Here is an 18778-nt window from a genome sequence, read left to right on the forward strand (position 1 = left end):
TTACTAGATTTTTTTTCTGCGTGTAAATAGGATTTAAGGGACCTTTTAATTGGTTATTTGCAACTCAAAAAGAAGAGAGAGGATTATGCCTAACCATACGATTCAAATCAGATTTAATTCAATCAATCAGATCAATCCTGTAAGCGACGTCACTCGTATGTGTCGAACCTGATTGGCTTCTGAATCAACAAATGCCATCATTTATCTGAGAGGACGTCCCTTGTAGGTCATTGCCATTTCTTTTTCATTAAACATAAATATCAAATTAGTAGCATGACATAAACTTCTATAGTTGAAAACACGAATTGTTTACTAAATTTTAAAAATCATCGCGATCTGAGAATAGTTAAAGTATAAAATAAGATCAATGAAGAAGAAAAAAAGTTAAAATAAGAATCATATACATAGCTTTTCGAAATAATTAAGTGCAGGTGAATAAAGAAGCTAATGGAAAACAAAACTTTTATCTATTACTTCTGAGAAAACTTAAGGTTTAGAAACCATTCCTGAATTGAGAGTTTTGAATTGAGAGGCATCTCAACTATGGTTGGTATTTTTTTCCATTCAAAAAAAGTAGATGACAACCATACTCCCATACACTTAACAAATATCAAGAAGCAAAAGATATTAAGAACAGGTGATAAGTTTACCCAATTGGAAAATTGCTAGGAAAATAAGGATGAGCTATAATCTTTATTTCCTTAAACATTTTTAATTTTATTAATGTAAGGTTTACTATTTAATTTTTTTTAAAAAAGAGGCAGAAAAATAAAACTGTAACTAAATTAAATTTTAAAATTCGCTTTACTTGTTCGAATTTCTTTTTCTTTTAGCATTAACTAGTTACACAATTAATCGCGGACAATTTTGTCTTTTTTTCTTAACTTACAAACATAAAATAAATGTCACCGTCAATGATTATTTAATAAACTGAACAAAATATTCTGATGGTAATCTTACCTACTAATAATATGCATACGCTAAGTAAACCACTAAAAACTAACAAAAAATTAAAGTTATCAATTACACATGTATTTAGTTTCACACAATTTACCAGTCATTGCATATTTAATATGCAACAACCATTGTATTTGCTTATTTTGTCTTCTTATTATTTCTTTTGATTATATTCCTTAGGCAAAAAAACTTACCATGATGGAGGCGGAAAGACATTGGCTATATATTGCTACCGAAGTGCCAAATGACGTAGAGTTTGTAGATGATATTACAAATTTACCCCCTGAATGTAATATGGCTTTAGTTTATCCTGTAAGCCCGAAGCCTGAAGAAGAAGGCTGTTTGGTAGGTATTTGTACTGATCAGCGCTACGATAAACACTAAAACTGTTAAGTAAATATTACGAAGTTTAACAATTAAAAGATGTAACTCTTAAGAAAATATTATGAAGTTCTAACTGTTAAGAATTATATTTTTTTTAAATTGCTTCATTACTTTAATCTATTGATAATGATAACTCTTTAAAAATTGTTAAAAACATTGAATTTAAGAATAGGTAAACAATTTTAAACAATTAAAAAATCAACTGCTAGCACTAAACTGCACACACAATATAATATTTTATATAAAAAAGAAACTAATCAAAGCCATATACAATCCACTGAAAACATTAATATAAAGCTCTCAATTACCAAAATCGTTCTTTAGGTTGTAAATTTTATTCTGCAGTCTTGTTTTATTAGCTTTCCTTCCATTCATATGCTGATTTCATCTAAGTTATGATATTAACGACTTTCAAACAAATACGTATGATGCAGTATGTTATCTGAAAACTAAATTTCATTAGAAATATTTTCCTTAGTAGTTATGTCCAAATCTTATTGTCGCCCGGTGACTGAGCGGTAAAGCTTCGCGATCCCGTGCCACAGGTCCTGGATTCGGGCCGGGCAAGGTTGACTCTGCCTTTCATCCATTTAGTGGGATAAATGAGTACCAAGCATGCTTGGGAACTAAACACTGGGAGTTCCGTATTCGGCTGACCACCTAACTGGAACATTTGCTCCTGCACCCCAGAGCCGAAAGTCAAGAAAACTGAGATGGGCACAGTAGGCCTTGGCCCTCTATGGGCTACCGCACCACTGAGTTTAGTTTATTGACGTAGAAATAGTACTTTTTTGATTTTGTCTATCCAACTCTTGAAATTTTATTGATTAACATGCGTTATTGTAAACAAGTGTACAAATAATTTCAAGGACACCAAATAAGTGTAATAGAGTGTTACAGTAGAAGTTCGAACATCCAATTAATTTAATAACTTTTAATTAAAATGTAATTTTAATGTAATAATTCAATAGCATCATTTTAGACGAAAAGAAATTCAAAAAACAAAAAACTAACAGTAAAAAAAAACTAATTATAAAGGAAGACAAAAACGCTTTTATTAGCTTTGCACATATTATTATATTTCACAACATATATTAAAAATTTTATTTCTACACTTGAAATCTCGAATTTCCAGACTTGATTTTTTTTTTATAACTGAATCGCAACTGTGCTTCGGTTTTTCATTTTTACTTATAAATGAATCATTTTATTGCTTTTATGTATAGAAACCAAAAGGATGCCAGCCAAGTCTAATTTTAAAGGCGTATGTTACAGCCATTCGAGAATTGATTCAAAAAGGGCTGTACGATATGACTACCTCTGAAGCTAAATCAATGACAAAATCAAAAATACGTAGTTATACGTTAGTAAGTATATATTTTATTTTTATTTTTAATATTAATAGCTGAAAAAGACGGATTAGTCTTTCATTAATATTTATTTATTTAATGCAACAAATCGTCGCTTTGAAGCTAAACCGTAGTAACTAAAAAAAATCGAAAAATGAGATATTTGGGTCATTTTGTGTAAAAAAAACCACCCTTTTAGAGAAACAACGTGTTATCTTCATAGTTCCATAAAATTAATTTGGAAAGTACATAAATCGTTATCGCGTTGGCGCGATTCACCATCTTGGTTTTAGGGAATAGTGTAGCAGTGTGCCAGTTGTAACAAAACCTTGGGGGAGATAACGTCGCTTTGAAACTATACCGTGGTAACTTAAAAAAGCAAGTTTTTCAGGTGTGAACGATTTTTTCCCTACACTGTTGTATGCCAAAATTTGAAATGAAATATCTAATATTCGGGAGAACATTTTGAAGAACATCATTGTATATTTAAATAACTCTCCACTTTTAATAAAAGTTTTAGAGAAAAGTGCTGCAACTCAAAGTACCTTAACTTATTTCGAAATTACCACAAAATTAGAAATGCTAAAAGAATCAGGCCTGGTTCATTGAAAAATGAAGCGAAATAGGTTTTTTTTAATGCAAACTATTTTGCAATAGTCGCCATAGCTTCGTGTCAACCTGCGGTGGAAGTTCCTGAAAAGTTAGAAATCGCTCTCCTGAGAAACTTGCTTTTTTGAGTTACCACGGTTTAGTTTCAAAGCGACGAAATGTGTTATCATCCTTCTGAAGTAAATAAATTCGAACTAATGGAATATACTTGATTTAGTTGCAATAATAATATTTAGTTTCTAACGAAATCTCTTATAACTCGATTAGGATAGTAAAATTATTTATTCAAGAAATCAAAATTAAATAGGTCAATCTTTTGATTATGCTAAGAATTATTTGAATGAAGGATATTTCCATGAAAAATTTCCAAAAAATCAATTTATTTTACAATAGAGAAGGTTGTCCTAAATGTGAAAGTTGAAATTCACATAAAAGTCATATATGCACCGCTTTGAGAATTGACAGGTAATTGGAGAAAATTAGCTTATGCAAAACCTGATTCCCTAAATATTACTAAGGTGAATCATTCCTGACCCAAATACAGAGTACATGAACGGAAAATCTACCGAGTAGCAATTGCTTTGAAATCTGAGTGTGGTACAGGAAGTTAAAATAATTATTCTGACAGGGTTTTCAGTTTTTTGAGTTCACTTAACTTGCAAGAAATATCAGTCATAACGTGAACGATAATTTAAACGAAAAAGATGAAATAACCAAAATCAAAAGCGCGTTTTGAATGTTGAAGCTCTAAAACCTCTGGAACTCTCTAATCTTTTAAACACTTCAAGCACCCAAATTCACTTTACTGCTTCGAAAGTACTTTTCTGATCTAGGAAGAAAGTTATATTGAGAATATATCCTGTGACTACGGCATGTAGCAGAGTTTCAGAAAAATATAACGTATTTCCTTATTGCAATTACTTGCAGTCAAGATTAAATGTAATCAATATTACTTTGAATCATAACTAATGATGACTTCCAACTATTTATACAATTGTTATCGTAAATAATAAAAACTTAAAATCACGGTTACAACTATAGTCATATATTATGGCCAATTTGCAATTATGATTGCAATCATGATTGCAAGCATTTGATTATTTGAAACCAAATTTATTGTAATCATCTCTAACTCAAGTTGGGTGGTAAAAGCTGTGATACCATGACAAAAATTTTTGTTTCCTAACTTATGCGAATTTTAAGTTGAGCAAGAGAGTATAAAGTGACTCAAAGTGTGGTAAAGAGTGACAATTTTCTTAGCATAAAGATTAGTTTTTACCATTCTGACAGTTTTGGTTTAAGTAATGATAATGGGGAAAAAAAGCTTGCAGTTATATTGGTTCTGATAATGCTGGGAAAAAAATTGGATATAAAAAGACAGTTCTGGCCTATACTCTAATTTTAAAATGCTGAAGCAATTTTTTTAAATTTTTTTGTAGGAGAATTTGAAGAAAGAGACTGATTGTGGTGGTTGTTTTATGGCAATGATTAAAACAACAGCATATCTCAAGCCAAAGACTGAAACAGCAGAAGCTCTAAGTGATTATGAAACTGTTGGCACTTGGAGCTTATTGGGTGGTATTCAGATGAATGGACCTCTTTACCCTCTAAGCACCGGAAATTTAAGAGGAAAGCTGGTTAGAATAGGCATCTTTCATGTAAGTAATTTTGTTCATGACTTATAAAAAGATATGTTCTCAATTCTTAACCATTAAGTTATTCTACATTTCTCTGAAAATCAGTGGAAAATAATATTAAGTTTTGAACTTATTTTATTTATTCATTTGTGAATCAAGAGGAAGTTTTATTTGGGGATAAGAAATTACGAGATCACCATTTAATACACTCGGAGTGGTAAGTGAGAATGAAACAATTTATGACAATTGTGTGAAATATTTATGACAATTACGGCTCTACCTGAACCCTAGCAACAATTTTACCATGGCAGCAGTTAGGCTCAAATTTGACGCAGTATATAGATCCTATAAAAACCTGCACAGATGGACCAATATTGGGATGTCTAGTTTTTTAATGTTGGTCCTAGAATGGCTTTTAATATCGGTCAATAACAATTCTATATAAGGCCGATATTGGTTGAAAAGTAGCTGGAGAATATTGGGTGAAATGGATAACTCTGTATAGGGCAGATATTGGCTGAATAATGGATATGAAATATTAGGTTAATCTAACAATTTCATATAGGGCTAATATTGGAAAAATATCGGTCCTTTTTACCCTTATTGAGTCAATAATGAATAATGGTCCAGTGAGGGCCCAAGTTATTTTTCTGCAAGGGAAGAAATGGTACTTACCATCCGTGAGTATAGAACTTTCGTGAGTTAATTAATCCTTGAGTATAAACTTATTAAAGTAGCAGCATAGGACTCAGCGATATAATTACATGTGGCTTTCACATGTAGTCAATGGTGCCATGTAGTTCACACCACTTAACAGAAGCTTTCTTTATAAGCAATTAATTATGAATAAAGTAAAATGAAGCAAACTTTTTATTGCGTTTACCTCTAACCATTTTTAATCATCTGGTTATCGACTGGCAAACGACCAGAGACAGTTTTGGGGAATTTTTCTGTTAGTATTCCATTAGCCTTACTGAATGAAAATTATTTATATAATTATCATAGTTATCATAATTATCATAGTGAAAATTATCTATATAATTATCATAGTTATAATTATCATAGGGAAAATTATCTATATAATTATCATGTATTTGTAAAATTCTTATAAGGAAATGTAAGAAAAATTATTACTACTTACTTAATTATTAGGCATTATATAAAAAATTATTAGACGTTAGTTATTAGACATTAGTAAAAATTAGAGTGTTATTTTCTTTCTCTAGTCTCCTCCATGTGCAGTTATCCATGAAGATGGTCCAAAAACTACGTACAGTGGATTAGCCGTTGATTTCATCACAGCTTTATCAGATGAGATGAATTTTACGTATGTCACATCAAACTTAGTTGTATAAAACTAATGAGCTTATCAAAAATTAATAAAAAATTATTTTCTCATTACAATGTGCGAAAAATTCCTTCTTAAAATGGGTCGTCTTCGAAATCAATTATATAAAATTATTAACTGTTGTTATGAAATATATAATCCTCTAAATATGCTGTTAATTATTATTGCTCGTATTGATTGGTATATTTATTGATAGATAATTAAAAATAACTATAAAATGCTCAATTAAAAACTAAGTATAATATAAGTTTAATATTTTAATCTCTCAAAATGTTATACCTTTAAATTTTTTAAGTATTTCAAATTATCACTGTTTATTTTATCCAAAAACTTAAATCCATTTTTAAGTTGTACTTCATAATGTTTAAGGAAGACTTGGATATCCAAGGAAATCGTATTCAACTTAAACGATTATCAGATAGTTCTGATTAACTATGATTGGATAAATTAATTTTGCTGTTACGGATTATTGGAATGACATTAGAAGTATAGAACTGTATGGTACTTTGTGCATGTTCTATACAATTTTTGTATCATTTTGCATAAAATTGAATTATTTTAATCAAAGTTTAATATAGTCCAAAAAATCTCCTCTTACCTTCTTTTGCACTAATGAAGAAAAATATCCGAAGTTTTATGACTTTTAAAATGTTTGAGTAAAGGTTAGTAATCTGTATTAAAAAAGAGCATGAAAAGCTACCGGAATGATATAAGAGTCAATTTTGTTACACATTGAAAATTAACGCAACTGAAAAATAACCACAAAGATAGATATTTTTGAGCAAGTTAAATCACTATATCGTTCAAAGGAGCCCGCATAAATCTTATGGAAATTATTCTTTGTGAAATTGAAACTCAAACATGAAAAGTGCTACCGAGCATTTTTTACGACTAAGACCGTTTACCATATCTATTATGTTTGAGACTCCGTATCTTGGAAACTATCCATTTTTGTCAATGAGAAATATTGCCCAGATTGTTTAAAACTACATCATACTAAATTTTCATCCAATTTGACAGCGAATTAATTCACGTAATATTTCTGCACGGTTCTTTGAGATAGCACTTATATGTCATGATATTAACCATAATAAGACTACATCAGCCATATTGTTGAACCATATTATCGTTGTACTTAAATTTGATTACTCGATACCATGATCCATCTCGGATAAAAATATGATTCAGCTTAACGCCATGCTGAATTTACACCAAATTTGCATCTTAATATGGTTAAAAGTATCGATATTATGGGTCAAAGTTGAACTGATTTTTTGGGAATGTAATATCAGCAACAACAAAAAAAGATATTTTAATATTTTTTGCATATATAAACAATTAAATAACAAACGAAGTAAAAATAAATAATCTGTGAAATCCAATAATATAGATTTTAAAAAAACTTACTTAAGATTTTAAACAATTCTACTTCAAATAATGTTTTTTTCTTTTTCTTAATAAAACTGTTATTTAAATCTTGCGTCTTCACTTATGTGGCCACAAAGAAACTTATACGATCAATGTGCTCGATTTAATTAATCAAATTCACATGCTTAAATATATTTTTTCTTTTTCTAATGAATCTACTAATAAAAGTATAATCTATAGGTATAATTTCATCGCTCCACCTGAAGAGCAATCTGGATATAAGAAAAGGAATGGTGAATGGACTGGATTAATAGGACAAATAACACGAGGGGTAATTCAACTTCTAAGACGAAACATTTCATTGAATGGAGAAAAAAAGTTTGCCATAAATGTATTTTTTCTTATCATAGGAAGTAGAATTTGTTGCCCACTGCTTTTTCGTGACACCGGAGCGGCTCGAAGCAGTTAATTTTACACATGCAGTAGATATAATGGCTTACACATTTCTGACGAAAAGACCAGAACAAGAACATAAATATTTATTTTTAGCACCATTTACAAACGATGTAAGTCCTAATTCAGCCTTATTTCCAGATCTAAAATAAATAAATTATTCAAACTATTTTAAATAAATTTTCTAAAACTCATTTTTGAAAAAACAACTTTCTCGTAGGCATAAACTTGCAGAAACGAAGTCTTGTATGAGCATTATCTCGTAAAGAGGAAATCTCATGTGGGTATCGTCTCTGTAGAATTACATTGACAATTCGGCAACGTCAAAAGTTAGCTAATAACAAATGCTACTGTAATGCTAATTCTTATCTTCGTGTATTTTATAATCAAGAGAGTCAATCAATACGATATTTTGTGTGTATGAGAGTCTGTCCCAGCGATAATTTGTCCTACGAAATTGTATTCACGCGAAATTTTGTCATTATAGGGATACATTCACGCGATATTTGACCCAGCGAGAATATGTCCGGATTAAAATATGTGCATTAAAAAATTGACTCTACCGTCAGATAAGAAAACATTACTATTTTGCATTTGCGATTTTCGAATTTGAATGTATCATTCAAAAATCTCTAATAGTATACTGGAAACGAAACGTAAGAAAATACTTGCGATAGTCATTGCGAAACGTAAAAAAGACATTCACAAATGGTTTTCAACGGTTCAGAAGTTGCGTCAGTTTTGTTAGAACATCTTGTTAGAAGGAAAATATAATCAACCCAAATAAATTACATTAAATGGAGAAACATACGCAAATTTTTCTGCTACTAAATTTTAAGAAAGTTAACTTATTGTTAAATATTTCTTTATTGTATGTGCTGCTGTCTTTTACGAAGTAAATTATATTTGAGGTGATAAGAGTGTTTTTAGTATTGCGTATTCCAAATCTGTTCATTGAATTTAATCATTAAAAATGACTTTATATCTAGCAAAAAAGACGAATTTATATTTGAGTTTTATTGTTCACCCCATAAATAAGGAATGGGTTTAGCAAACGTAGATTTTTTTCAACATTTTTAACTGAAATAATTTTTTTTTTTAAATATTACTCTACCACTCATTAGTTTCAATAAACCTTCGTGGGTTTCTATTAAATTTATTCTTTCATCAAAAACGGTAATTCAATGTAATATGCAAGAAGCTGCTGTTTGTAAAGCAACTTCCATTAATATCTGTAACAAAACTTGGTAGCAAAAAAAATGGGGGGAAATATGTTTTTGGTACTTTCCCAAATTTTCCGAAAACAAAAATGTTACAGCCGAGTTGTATTTTATCCCTACATCATATATTGAAAAATACAGATGAAATTTAAACAAAATAAGGGTCAGAGACCACAGTACAACCTTATTAAACTTCTTAGGCATCAAAGATATACATATTACAAGCCTAAATCATGAATGGTAAGTAGATCAATGCAATTGAAATAAAATTGTATCCGAAACTTTCAAGGAATGAACAAAAAAGATTCGTTAAATGTGTGAAACGGAGCTCGTCTCATAATGAGGGGACCTGAGTTCGAATCTCAGCTATAGCTGATTCCCGATTCGCACTGTCCACATTGCTGACGTAAAATATCCTCAGTGGTAAACGGATCATTGGTAAGAGTACCCTTGCTGTCAGTCTGATCGTGGGTGGTTCTCTTGGTTTTCCTCCCCATGTAAATCAAAACCAGGTTAGTTGTATCAAAAAGTCCTCCAAGAAGGCAAATTTTATCCGATTCTTGATCCATGAATTTCTTTGTCTTCTGGATTGGATTCAAAATTCGAAGGATACGGAGATGAACATTGTAAGTCGTAAATTCATAATTAGGTCGGCTGTTCAACGACAGTTATAAAATAAAATGTGTGAAGCTGTGATCATGTCTAAAAAAGTTACTTTAAATGAAGGAAAATTTTAAGACAAAATTAATGTGTTTGACTGAATTAAAAAGACTCTATTAATAAGATAATTTTTTTTTTGTTTGTTTAGAAATTTGAGGAAAAAAAGCAATGCGTATATTGAAATAATTGAGTGGTAGTGTAAATATTTCTGGTTTAGTTGAAATAGCGCTGAAATAATTCTTTAAACTTTTATATAAAAAAAATAGAGTTAATTTATATTTACAAAAAAAATTAATAAGTTCGTTTTCTTATAAACAAATTTAACATCTTGTTTCTCTTTCTGTTATGTGCAGACATGGCTTTGCGTTTTTATTACTGTATTGATCGTCGGACCAGTATTATGGCTTGTTCATCGAGCAAGTTATTACTATAGGTTTTACAACTTAGTTGAGAAAGGTGGTCTTTTTGATTTTAGCAATTGTGCGTGGTACGTATTTGGTGCTATTGTTCAGCAAGGTAAATACGATTTTCGTTTGTCTCAAAATTTCTAGAATTAAGTTTTTAAAATTATTGATGCGTTTCAAGTTTACCATTGGAACAAAAAAGAACATCACAAATCCAATGTTTAAAATTAGGTTGATATTTTTTTTAAAATCAGACAAGGAAAAAGAGTATAGAAAAATATAAACTTTTTAATATTAAACAAGGAGCTGAAAATGAAAAAAATACTTAACAATCAGTAATAAAACTTAAAGGAGTCAGAATGTGATAGTGCAGTATTGTATATAACATATAATAAATTTTCCTGACTTATATTTCTTTTACTCTAGTGATATTTTTCAGTAAAAAGTTTAATTCAAAATAATAAAAACATAAATGTAACATTAAATTCGAGTTTTTTTTCAAAATATACAGTTTTTATTATATTCTAAATAGTTTTTGCTCATTATTAAGAATTGCTCGCCCTCTAAAGCTTAAGTTTTAAGTATTTTTTGAACAATTCTAAATTAATATATTTTGCTTTTAAGCGAAATGATCTTTGAAAATTATCTGTTGTTGATTGACAAATAAGGTTGAATTTTTCAGTGCTCAAAGCTCAAATCAGCAGAAAAATTATAAAGAAAAATATTTAAAACTGTATTTATAGAAAACACTGCAGTATTTGCAGTACTCATTTTATGAGCAAACAATACAACAAAAAATCAAATCACTTAAATAATTTAAAACGAAAAATCATTTAAAACGAAATTTTCTCCTATTAACGTGAAAGTCTTAATATACAGTAAATCATTACATAGAACATTTTTAAAAATTATTTTAGTTGTACAATATTTTTTTATAAATACAAATAGTGTCCATTTACCGTAAGAAGAGGATTGACCTTCAGAAAGTATTTTTCTTTTTTTGTATCAATTTTTGCAAGGTACGACCGTTAATTTTCAAGGCTGATCTAATAACTTTTGAAAATTTCGTGGGAAATGCTTTGTCATTTGATATGTTTCAAAGAACTTCCTCCTGCCATAATGTACTTTTGTACTTAGACGTAAAATTTGCAGGAGCAACTTTCAAAGTCCTCATTCGAAATTTTGGGAAGAGTTGTTCTTTAATTCCGACATTTGTATTTTCTTGATGGCTTCAACATCTTGAAGTTTTTGAGATGAATCATACACTATTCTCTTCGGACAAATCTCCTCCAGACATTTTGTTTCCAGAAGTGAAAAATTCCAAACGAACAAAGATGTCAGAAAAAAAAAAACCATTCCGAAAAATGACTTAAAAAGTTATTTTTGAAACTTTTGTAGGTCGAGTAAACAAAATGCTAATGCATTTTGCATTTTGGTTAATCGTTTTTTTTTTTTTTAATTTTTTTTTTTTTTTTTTTGCACGCTACACTTTGAGTGGTATTGATTTCAAAACATATTAAATGGGTGTGTAATTTACACACTATTATCAGGAATTATCAGATCAGTCCTGGAAGTTAATATCCTTATCATCTATAATTGATTCCATGTAATTGTTATTACATTGCAAAAAAAAAAAAATTCCCGAAACGTCTCTGATTGTATGGGGCAGCTAGGGTGCATGTAGTTTTCCGAAACGTTTCTGAATATTTCGGAAACCTCCTTTCGTAATAATAAGAAACATTTCGCAGTACTTCAGAAATATTTTAAATAGTTTCTTGCAGTTTCGGATTTTTTTTTTTAATATTTCGAAGTGTTTCCTTTAAGCTTTTCTTAATATTTTTAAAACTTCCTGTTTGAAGGCTAACAACAATTTTAACCGTCATCTATCAAAAGATACCTCAAGATAAAATCGAGTTAACATGTCTTATATACTAGTGAATTGGAATTTAATAGTTATAGTGGTAGCTACGTTCTGAATAGCTACACTCTGGAACTAGTGGCAGCTGCACTCTGGGTGGCAGCTACATACTAGTGGTAGCTACACTCTGGAACTGAATAGGAGTCAATATGATTCAGTTTCCTACTTTTAAAAATAAAATAAATGTTTCTCAATTGATCGGAAACATGATATTAAATGAAGTTCTTTGAAATTTTCGGAAGCATTTTTGTCTTGTCAAAATTAGTTTCCGAAATTTTTTAAAGTGTATTTTCTCATTTTAACAGATTTATTCTTACCATGATTTAGCCTTCAGTCGTCCTCTTACGCTAGATTTACAGTTTCATCATGATTGTTATTTAATTACTGAAATATTAATCGGCATTATACTTTATAATACCCTAAACTATCTTATAGGGTTACACTTGGTTTGAATTTTTATAGGTGGAATTCATTTACCACTCGCATATTCAGGACGTATATTAGTTGGTTTTTGGTGGCTATTTGTAATAGTCACCGTAGCAACATACAGTGGAAATCTTGTTGCTGTTTTAACATTCCCGAAAATAAGGAGTCCAATCAACACGTTTGAAGATCTATTAGCAAATCAAAGAAGCATTAAATGGGGCGTTCTTGAAGGTGAAGGACTTATTGAAAAACTAAGAGTAAGTCTTTGTTTTTAATTTAACTAATTTATTTTTTTTTGTCGTGCCTATGACATAGCCGAATCAAATGTTTCCATGAGTCTTAATTACTGCTTCTGCGATTTTCTTGATGATAACATCAAGAAAAAAGGTCGTCATAAAGGTCAATCAATGACGGCAAGACTCCTATTTCTCTCAGATTAGCACTCATTGCTGGACACTCAATGATATGGCGTGGTGTCAGCTGTGTATCTGGGCAGTTTTCACAATTCCTATATACTTTCCTGCCCTCTCTGTCGATCTTCATGTCTCTGTGGTGATTGGTTCTCATCCTGGCTATAGTTTTTGTTGTGGATTTATCTGCATTTACACTACAAATCATGTGTTTCGTTGGAATTGATTTTTCTCTTAGTTTAGATTTAGCAATTGCATTTGCATCTTGGATGGAGACGTTACAGTTATTAATGTTGAGATTTCTGGCTTCCTTGGCTAATTTATCTGCATTTTCATTTCCTGCAATGTCAACGTGTGCTGGTATCCACCGAAGAGTACAGGTTCTGCTTAAGTCCTGAAGTTCATGAAGATTTGAAATGATTTCTTGACTGATAGAAGAGTCCCCTTTTAAAATTGCTTGGAGGTCGGTCTTCGAGTCGCAGAAGATAACAAGGCCCTTTGCTTGCTCAGAGGGGGGAAGGGCTTTATACATGTTAAGGGCCTCTAAAATTGCCCGTAGCTCGCAGGTGAAGTTAGAGGCTGTAGCGCCTACTCCAAATTTACCTTGTTACGGGGAATTACTTAAAGTGGTTAAAAACACTCCAGAGCCTCCATTTGTTATAGTTTTGTGAGGGGAGCCATCTGTATATGCATGTACAAAGTTCTCTTTTGGAAACAGTTTAAAATTGAACTAATAAATTGTAAGAATAAAAGAGAAAGACAGGAAATTCCCAACATTGTTATTTTCAACAATTTGAAGACAAAAGTGAAGAAAAGTTGCTAGTGTGATTTTTCTCCACAGAAAATGTGTAGTTCCTACGCGTATGCGATTAAATAAGGCTAATAGTCATCTAACGATTTATTCGTCTCACGTAGATGCTGCTAATTACTTTTATAGCAATAAGTGACATTTTTACTGCAATTTCTCTCTGAATTTATAATTTGGCCTGTACAGCTTTTTAAATTCTTTTCTTCAATTACAGTGGGGAACAAATCTTTTGTTGCATTCATATAAATATATGATCTTACCCAATTCGGGTGTGGGGATTTCAAATCTAAAATTAGTGTTTTGCACATCAACTAATTATTTCTTTAAATAACTTTTTGAGTCAATTTTTTACCGAAATGTACAAGATCAAAAACTTTACTTGTAGCAGAGTGTCGCGTAAAAGTTGCGACAAACTTCTTGGGGAACTAAGGCACATCATCAGGATTAAAATGGCATAGCAACTCGCGTCGTCGTGCGCCGCTTAAGACACTTCCCAACTGTTTTTTCGTGTGCTTCTGAGCAGGTCATAATAGGGAAGTGCCCCTAGCCACGTATGATGAAATTTCTGATCATGATTTCCTATGTAATTCAAATCTTGATGAAGCAATTTTGATCCGCTTCTCTATTGAGACTTGCTCAGAAGCACACGAAGAATCAGTTTATAATAGAACAGCCCCCAAGTGGCATATTACACTTCTGGACACGGGATTTCATGCAATTTTTAATTCTGAGGACTTGTCCTAGCTCCCCTAGAAGCTTTTGCAGCCTTTATGTGACCCCCTGCCATATATAACATTTTTAAACTTGTAAATTTCTTCAAAAAAGGTCATTTTCAAAAAAAAAATGCTACTTGGACATTCAAACTGATTGTGGATTTGATATCAATGATACTAAACTATCTAAGATCCATTAAATTTGCAATAGAAAAAAAATTGTTCCCCACAATCATTTTTCTGGCTTTTTTTATCACTCATATTGATACTATTATTTTTTGTGATTCAGACTTCAACATCAGAAACTTATAGAAACGTTGGAAAGCGATTGGTTATTCTCAAACAAGATGACAAACCAAAATGGATGAAGAAAATAAAAGATAATGATCTCGTACTTATAGCTTCAAGATTTGAACTGCTTGAAATAATGGGTAAATCATACAATGAAACAAATAAATGTTATTATGCTGTTGGTGCTGTTGATGTTCATGCAGAAAGCGTCTCACTAGCAGTTCGAAAAAACTGGCCATACTTAGAGCATGTAAATTCTGAGTAAGTATTTAAAGTAATCATATGAATGTTACAAAAATATCCTTTTTTTACTAGAAGTACATTTATAAAAAAAATATTTATGCAACCATACAGATAAATTTTATTAAGGCTCTAAATTGAAATATGAAATACACCGAAGAGCCATTATATTATGACCACCCTCCATCTATAACAATGGGTTCGCCCAGGTTTTCATGGTTTCGACCAGGAACAATGTTTTCATGGGGCACATTAGGACCCATAATCCTCATAGAACAATCCCTCACGTCTATAAGCTACTTGAACGTAGTTCACCCATTTATGGCAACAGTTTTTCCTGCAGGGGATGGTGTTTACCAACAGGATAATGCACCATGTCATGAGGGTCAAATCGTCATGGATTGGTTCGAGGAACATTCCAGTGACTTTCAAGTCATGTCATTGTCCCAAATTCACCTGACCTTAATACAATAGAGCATTTGTGGTCCTACTTGGAAAACCAAATTCGTGCTGCCACGCTACCCCCTCGCAATGTGAGGGAATTGCAGGACCAGTTGGTGAGCGCTTGGTACCAGATACCTCAGACTATCTATCAGCACCTTGTGGAATCAATGCCATGGCAGGCGCTGGCGGTTTTGAGGGTTAAAGGTGGTCCTACATGTTATTAGCAGGGTGGTCATAATGTTGAGGTAAGCGAAGAAGGTTGCGTGTTCAAATCACGTCCGGGTCACCATTGAGGTAAGCGAAGATAGCTCCTTCGAGATACTAATATTTTATTAAACATATTTACATTTATATACAAGTTGGTTTGATTTACAAGAACATCATCACGGCAAGTGATGGGAGAAATTATTGACAGGCTGTCATGTGCGAGCTGGTATTTATACAATTCTAATATGATGACATCAGAACTCTTATTTCAGTTCACTTCAAAAATAAGTAAAAACACAATTGATTAAAGACAAACAGATAACAATATGAAATAAACTTGATTTTACGATGAGCGTCGAACCTATCACCACAATGTAATGGCTCTTCGCAGTATATAAACAGTGTAAGGGGATAATAATTTTAAAAAATAAAACCAAATGCACCCTTTTCTACAAACGCTTAAAAAAGAAACAGTATTTTCAGGAACAAAAGAATTAAATTTGCTTTGGATATATTCCCGTTTTGGATAGGTATTAAAGCAATGTAAAAATAAAAAAAAGCAATAAAACTTGTATACAAAGTGATACGCAATCACTGCATTGAATATAGATTTTAAAAATTCCTGTTCAAAGCTAAATTTTAAAAAAAAAGAACATTGAGTGTTGAAAATTAACGTACTAAAGAGGAAAAAACTAAATTGTTATCAAAACCTGACGAGAAACCTCACTGTAGAGATTAAGACCTGTTTGATTATTGATGGAAATTTGGAGGAGGTGAAAGTCAATTATTAGAATCGTCATCAAGTTATATACCAGGGGTGGACAAGCTCTTTAATAGTCGAGCCATTTTTCAAAATTTGAAATTTTTCGCGAGCCGCAGTTAAATGCGTATTTAAAAGGTATGCAAAAAAGGTATTAAAAAAAAATTTTTTGCAGAAATTATATTTATTGAAAACATATAAATAAAAGTACAAAATATGTGTATTGAATTTAATTATTAAAAATTAAACACATTTATTTTACTTCTCTTAACAATTCTTTAAAATTTGGTGAATAATTGGTGACAGCACTTCTCAGTAATTCTTTGAGATGCTGGTTAGTTAATACTGATTGGTGTTCGGATTTCACGAATTTTAAAGTGGAATAAAATGATTCACGTAAGTACGTTGTTCCGAATATTGAAATAATTAGACAAGCAGCCTTTTTTAATTCAGGATGCTTCGATTCTGGTACAAAATTCAGTAATCGACGTCGACTTATATTTTAATTGTAGAGCTTGATCGTCTTGCATCTCTATTAATTCTAATTCTTCAGATACTTTTTGGGTCATAATTATATTGGAAATGGAAAACTCTCCTTGAATTATGTTAATTTCAAATGGGTTCAGAAAAATAATGAAATATAATAGCACAAAAATGAAAAGGGAACTCGGGTACATTTATCGAGAGCCACAAATAATCCTTCAAAGAGTCACATGTGGCTCGCGAGTCGCAGGTTGGCCACCCCTTACGATAACCAAACAAACTATTCTTGATGGTTTGAATCAAGCTTTCCTCAATAAAGTTTCGATAAATCTTAAGAGGCTTGGCTTCTTCCCCGTTAAATTATTAGCATGTGATTTCTAATGGGTACAGTTTTTTGACACACCGCTAGAATTTTCCTTCTAAATTTCAGTGAAATTAGCGAGCAGCAGACCTCCCATCCAATTAACCGCAAAATTTATGGTTAGGAACATTTTTTACCTTTACGGTTTTGAAACAGTCTACAACTAGTATCGTTTCGAAACTGTAAAAATAAAATATAACTGGACATTGGGGTCACACTATGTTAGGTTTTCCGTTGGAGAAAGGATATTGGAGTTTAGCTGTAGTTGAGTTGTGTTTTATCAAATGAAATGTGACTAAATTAGCTTATATTTTGCTGCCATCTATCGAGAGAAAGGGGGCATACTAGACATTTTTGTACTAAGCAACTCTGTGGTGCTGCCATCTACACGTGAATGTGAGTTTCGTATTCTAATAGTCCAGGGTCACCGATTGGAGAGTTCAAGACACTAGAAACTCTTCATGTGTTGAAGAAATGGAAGATATATTGCGGTTTTAACAACTTGATACGAATACCCGTTCATTCGGCTATAATATTGGCAGATTAGCCCTCTCAGCTATTGTATGCACTTGGCATCAAGATATTATGTTGCTTCATAAGATGGGCCTAGTTCACGTTGGTAAAATTCTGGTTGTTAAACCGTAAAAGGTGAGAACTATAAATAAACAATAATTTCTAACATTTTTGACCAATAATCTTAAATTTTGTGTTAATATGGTAATTACAGTGAATTTATTTGTCAAGTCACTATTTTTATTATTTATTATCGACTTATCTCTATTAGAAACTGTTACTAATGATTTCCCCTATGAAATTACTCACACAGATGAGGGGTTTTGTTTGCGATTGCAATTTAAAAAAATAATTGGAATTAAAAAAAAATTTAAAAGTAAGCGACTGCTTTTTTTTTCCAGATAGAACGAATATATGAGTAGGTGGTTTTCAATAAAATTAAACAAAATCTTATGACTTGAACATTTAAAAAAATGATTAAGTTCATAGAAAAAATTATCCAAATGACACGAACTTTGACTTATACACTCAAGACTTTAAACATATTTACTAATTTTAAGGAAAAAAATACTTTTTCGGCAACTAGAACATAAAATATGTATTTTTGTAAACAAAATTATTCGAAAATTCTCATAAATTTCGAGAAATATGAATAAAACTTTATATTTCAGTATTGAGCCGAAAATTATTCTAAAAACAGTTATTCGTTTCCGATTTTAGTAAAAAGTGTTTCTTTTACACTTATTTCATTATTTATTTTGAAGAACTTATCTCATCCTTACTATTTAATACAATAATCAGTTACCTCATAAGAG

General features: G+C 31.1%; 1 protein-coding gene across 1 annotated transcript in view; it reads left to right on the forward strand.

Moving 5' to 3' along the window:
* LOC107439329 (ionotropic receptor 93a) overlaps nucleotides 1-18778 on the forward strand; it is a 35069-nt gene that overhangs the window by 13021 nt on the left and 3270 nt on the right. Inside the window, exons 5-13 of the mRNA XM_071187338.2 lie at nucleotides 1138-1302; nucleotides 2568-2708; nucleotides 4739-4957; nucleotides 6163-6263; nucleotides 7893-7983; nucleotides 8063-8218; nucleotides 10339-10501; nucleotides 12770-12990; nucleotides 14954-15216. Coding sequence (XP_071043439.1) covers nucleotides 1138-1302; nucleotides 2568-2708; nucleotides 4739-4957; nucleotides 6163-6263; nucleotides 7893-7983; nucleotides 8063-8218; nucleotides 10339-10501; nucleotides 12770-12990; nucleotides 14954-15216 — 1520 coding nt within the window. The remainder of the gene's footprint in view (nucleotides 1-1137; nucleotides 1303-2567; nucleotides 2709-4738; nucleotides 4958-6162; nucleotides 6264-7892; nucleotides 7984-8062; nucleotides 8219-10338; nucleotides 10502-12769; nucleotides 12991-14953; nucleotides 15217-18778) is intronic.

The sequence above is a fragment of the Parasteatoda tepidariorum genome, chromosome 11, assembly GCF_982258835.1.
Source record: "Parasteatoda tepidariorum strain Cologne lab strain chromosome 11, Ptep-v5.0, whole genome shotgun sequence".
In the NCBI taxonomy this organism is placed as follows: Eukaryota; Metazoa; Arthropoda; class Arachnida; order Araneae; family Theridiidae; genus Parasteatoda; species Parasteatoda tepidariorum.